Below are 4,210 nucleotides of genomic sequence, written 5' to 3' on the forward strand. Positions count from 1 at the left end.
TATTGGGAAGCCAGCTGAGGGAAGAGGTTGAAGATGTGGGAGAGAGACTGTATAAGTGATAGAATAAAATTTTAAGAAGGAGAGGGGAGATGAGATGTGGAGTGTAGGAAAGGACAAGGTTATTAGCTGAGAGTGAAGTTTTAGTGAGAAGAACAAGGGAATCTGAAGAGTAAAGAAGGATATGAAGTAACTTTTGTAGCTAGTTGGCATAGGGGCATGTTACTGTGCTTCATACTTGTTATGCTGGGTTTCTTAAGCAAGTGAGCTTGGAGAATAGGTAGTTTTATTTGGAGAAGGAACTGCCTATCTGTATTAGTGATTTTGGAGCTGGTTCAGTTTTTGGTAATGACACGATCAAGGACGAGGCTGTGGGAGTGGTCACTGAGCTGACATGGAGGAGGTTTCGAGGGACAAAGAAGGCAAGCAACCAAGGAGCCAGTTTTTTTTTTTTTTTTTTTTTTTGAGACAGAGTCTCACTCTGTTGCCTGGGCTAGAAGTGCAGTGGCGTCAGCCTAGCTCACAGCAACCTCAAACTCCTGGACTCAAACGATCCTTCTGCCTCAGCCTCCCAAGTAGCTGGGACTACGGGCATGCACCACCATGCCCGGATAATTTTTTCTATATATTTTCAGCTGTCCAAGTAATTTTTTTCTATCTTTTGGTAGAGACGGGGTCTCGCTCTTGCTCAGGATAGTCTCGAACTCCTGAGCTCAAACGATCCACCCGCCTCGGCCTCCCAGCGTGCCAGGATTACAGACGTGAGCCACCGCGCCTGGCCAAGCCAGAAGTTTGAATAGCTTCATATACATGGCTTTTGAGGTCACCTAGTGTTCTTTTAGCGTGGATAGGAAAACTGTCAGCCAACAGCCAAAGGTTTAGAGATGCTAGGTGATTGTTGTGAGGAGAAAGAACATGTGATAATATCCAGAGCGTGAGAGCCTCAACAGAGCAAGTGATTTTACACAAAGAAGGCAAGATAATGATCCAGAGGTCATACGGTGGAACAGAAAGGCTATCCATCATCTCCTCTCTACTCTGAAGTACACAGTGTATGACAGAAACATCAGTTTCTGTTTGAGAGGGTTATAGCAGAAGAGGTAACACCCCATGGGATAGGCAGCTTTCTGTTTAAGGCAAAGAAGTAAGGATGACATTTGAAGAAATGTGGGGATTTTGTCAAATATGGAATTCTGAAGATGTTAGAGTGAATATATATGCATTGATATGTCATGGCTACCGTGAATCATTGAAATAAAAGTATAGTAGGTAAAGAATGAATAAAAACCATAAAGAGAAAAGAAGTAGAAGAAGGGAATGTGTTATCAGCAAACAAGTGATTTCAGCAAGTATGGGAGATTGGAAGTGGACAAGAGTGATTTGATGGATAACACGTAAAGGAAGCCAGAGCCCATAATTTGTTTAAGGAGTCCAAGGTAGGAGCCAGTGTGCCCATTGGAACCCTGGAGAGACTTGGCTCAGAGTTGGCATATGTTATGGAGTGCATAAATAAGAACGGAGCTGAAAATGGTGAATTAATTGAAGGTCTATAATTAAAGCAGCTGTGTCTGCGGCTTCTGATCCCTGCATTGTAGAATATAAGCAGTCTCTGTCATTTATGGAGTAGAAGAAAATTGGTGTGTGTTCTTTTTTAGAGAAATTGAATGAATTGTGTGGGAAGAGTTGTCCTCACAGTATTGATGCTTTGTAACCTGACAATAGGCATGCCAGTGACTCACCCTACTCGGAGAACTCTCAGCTGAAATGGACCTATTTCTATATATCAGCAAAAGAAAGCCAAACCAGCTAGCCAGTCTTCCATTCTTAAATATGAACGTTACTCCCTCTTGGCAAAATTTGCTTGTTGGAGTCAAGACGTGAGATAATACATAATGCCAAATGTAATGGACAGTGGCATAGAAAGAGAATATAAAATAAACAGAAAAACTGCCCCTAGAAGAAAAAGATAATTTGGTAACAGACAAAAGCTTAAGTGAAAAACTCTAAATTAGATAGTATACTTGGGGACATTAAAGAAGTTACTGCATCAATAAAGCAAGAATAGGGAACATTCAGAGATAAAAAATTTTTAATATAACTATTAAATACAGTGTAACACCTATTGTATTAGTTATCAGTTGGTGTGTGATAAGTTACCCCAAAACTTAATGGCTTAACGCAAAAAACATTTATTATCTTGCCTTTTTGGTGGGTGAAGAACTCAAGAGCAGCTTAGCTGGGTGGTTCTAGGTTGGGGTATGTGATAAGGTTGCATTCAAGATATCAGCCAGTCATCAGAAAGCTTACCTGGGGCTAGCGACCTCACTTCTGTACCCACTTAGGTGACTGTTGGCAGGAGGCCTTAGCTCCATACTGGTGGCCTTAGTTCCTTGCCACATGGGCTTTTCCGTAGAGCTGCTTGAGTGTTCTGTGACATGGTGATTGACTTTTCCTGGAGTGATCCAAAAGAAAGAGCAAGAAGGAAGCCCTGATGTCTTTTATGACTTGGGCTCTGGAGGTACCTATTGTCAATTCTGCAAGTTAGAAGCAAGTCACTAAATCTAGCCTGCACTCAAGGAGAGAGGAGTTAGACTCCACCCCTCAGGGGAAGAGTATCAAAAAATTTGGGGACGTATTTTCAGACTACCACAACTGCCAATATTTAAATAAAAGAAATCCCTAAAAACATATATAGAACCTCTACAGAGGTCCAACATCTATTTCTTTTCACAGAACACCAACAGAGGGCAAAGAGGAGAGGTAGTTAGAGAAACAACAGGAGAAAGTTTCCCAGTGTTGAAAAAGAATACATATCTTCAGGTAGAAAGGGCTCACTGAGAACCAACTATAATGAATGATTTAAGAAAAAAAATCCATACATCAAATATCCTTAGAAATTTCAGCGTACTAGGGATAAGAGATGATGTGACATAAGTGCATTTCTCATCATAAACACTGGGCGCTAAAATGTAAAAGAGCAATGACTTCAACTTTCTGAAAGAAAATGGTTTTGAACTTGGAATTCTATATTCATTGAAACTATCCATCAAATAAGAAGAAAGAATAAAGACATTTTCAGATATGCAATGATCCAGTTTAACCGAAACTTGCCCCTTTAAAATTATTTTGAGGGCACACACTACAGCAATATAGGAGAAAAATTAAGAAGGAAAATGTCATGGGATCCAGGAAAGTGGCAGAGACAGTTCTAAGATAGTGGTTGTGTGATAGGCCAAGGGAGCAGATTTTCCAGATTGGAACACCAAAACCTCAGGGGTAAGAAAAAGGAGATCTTAAGCAGCAGATGGTATGAGGTAGCAGATGAAAAAATTTGAGATTTGATAAAATTATATTACTTTGACAGCAATAAAAGAAAGGCATTTAGAAATGTTAAGAAAAACAGAATTGTTCAAGAAAGTAAGTCATGATTTCAACATGAAACAAAATAAAATATGACATGATCTTAAAGCAGTGATGATGTATAAAACTTTAACAAGTTTGAACGAGTAGAAAAGAAAATATAGAAAAGAAAAATTGAACCAGTAGAAAAGAAAATATAATCCTAACTAGTATACCCCTCAGATTGACAGGAATAATGTATACATATGTGTTGTATACTGTATATGACAATAACAGTAATATAATATCATAATAATGTAAGAATGTCTTTATTAGTTTTCAGACTTTTTAGAATCATCCTAATGGGCAAAACACAGAATATTTCATTGTGGCTGCAGATCAGAATATAAATGTAAAAAACTCTCTTAATGATATAAGTAAAATTGTAATTGAAAGAAATGAAAAATAGAAGGAAAGAAATACAATTAAAGGGAAGGATATAGGCACTAAATAACTAATCTGACATAGAAGAGAGTTATTAACTCCTTGATGGAACAAAAATATAGATATATCATTTAAATTTAGGTAACAATAACCCAGCTAGAAATAATAATATAACTATTAAACTTTGGGAAGAAATGGGCAGAAAGTTAAGGTGGGAAGTGTAAGTGAGCAAAATCCTCAGAAGGGAAAGAAATATTATAGATATTACCTAAAGATAATAAGAAAAAGAAATAAGAGGTTGTTACTTGGTGTTGGATTATCATAATATCTAAAATTGGAAAACATGAAAAAGGATTGATACTGGAGATAGAGAAGGATATGGTGGGAGACCGTTGTTCCTCGCCATATGCTCTTCTCAACTGTTTCAACT

General features: G+C 38.0%; 1 protein-coding gene across 1 annotated transcript in view; it reads left to right on the plus strand.

The window, feature by feature from the left end:
- Positions 1-4,210, plus strand: part of ARHGEF12 (Rho guanine nucleotide exchange factor (GEF) 12) — an 86,691-nt gene that overhangs the window by 46,189 nt on the left and 36,292 nt on the right. Inside the window, 1 exon segment of the mRNA XM_012644875.1 lies at positions 3,362-3,414. Coding sequence (XP_012500329.1) covers positions 3,362-3,414 — 53 coding nt within the window.

The sequence above is a fragment of the Propithecus coquereli genome, unplaced genomic scaffold, assembly GCF_000956105.1.
Source record: "Propithecus coquereli isolate 6110/MARCELLA unplaced genomic scaffold, Pcoq_1.0 Scaffold222, whole genome shotgun sequence".
Taxonomy (NCBI): Eukaryota; Metazoa; Chordata; class Mammalia; order Primates; family Indriidae; genus Propithecus; species Propithecus coquereli.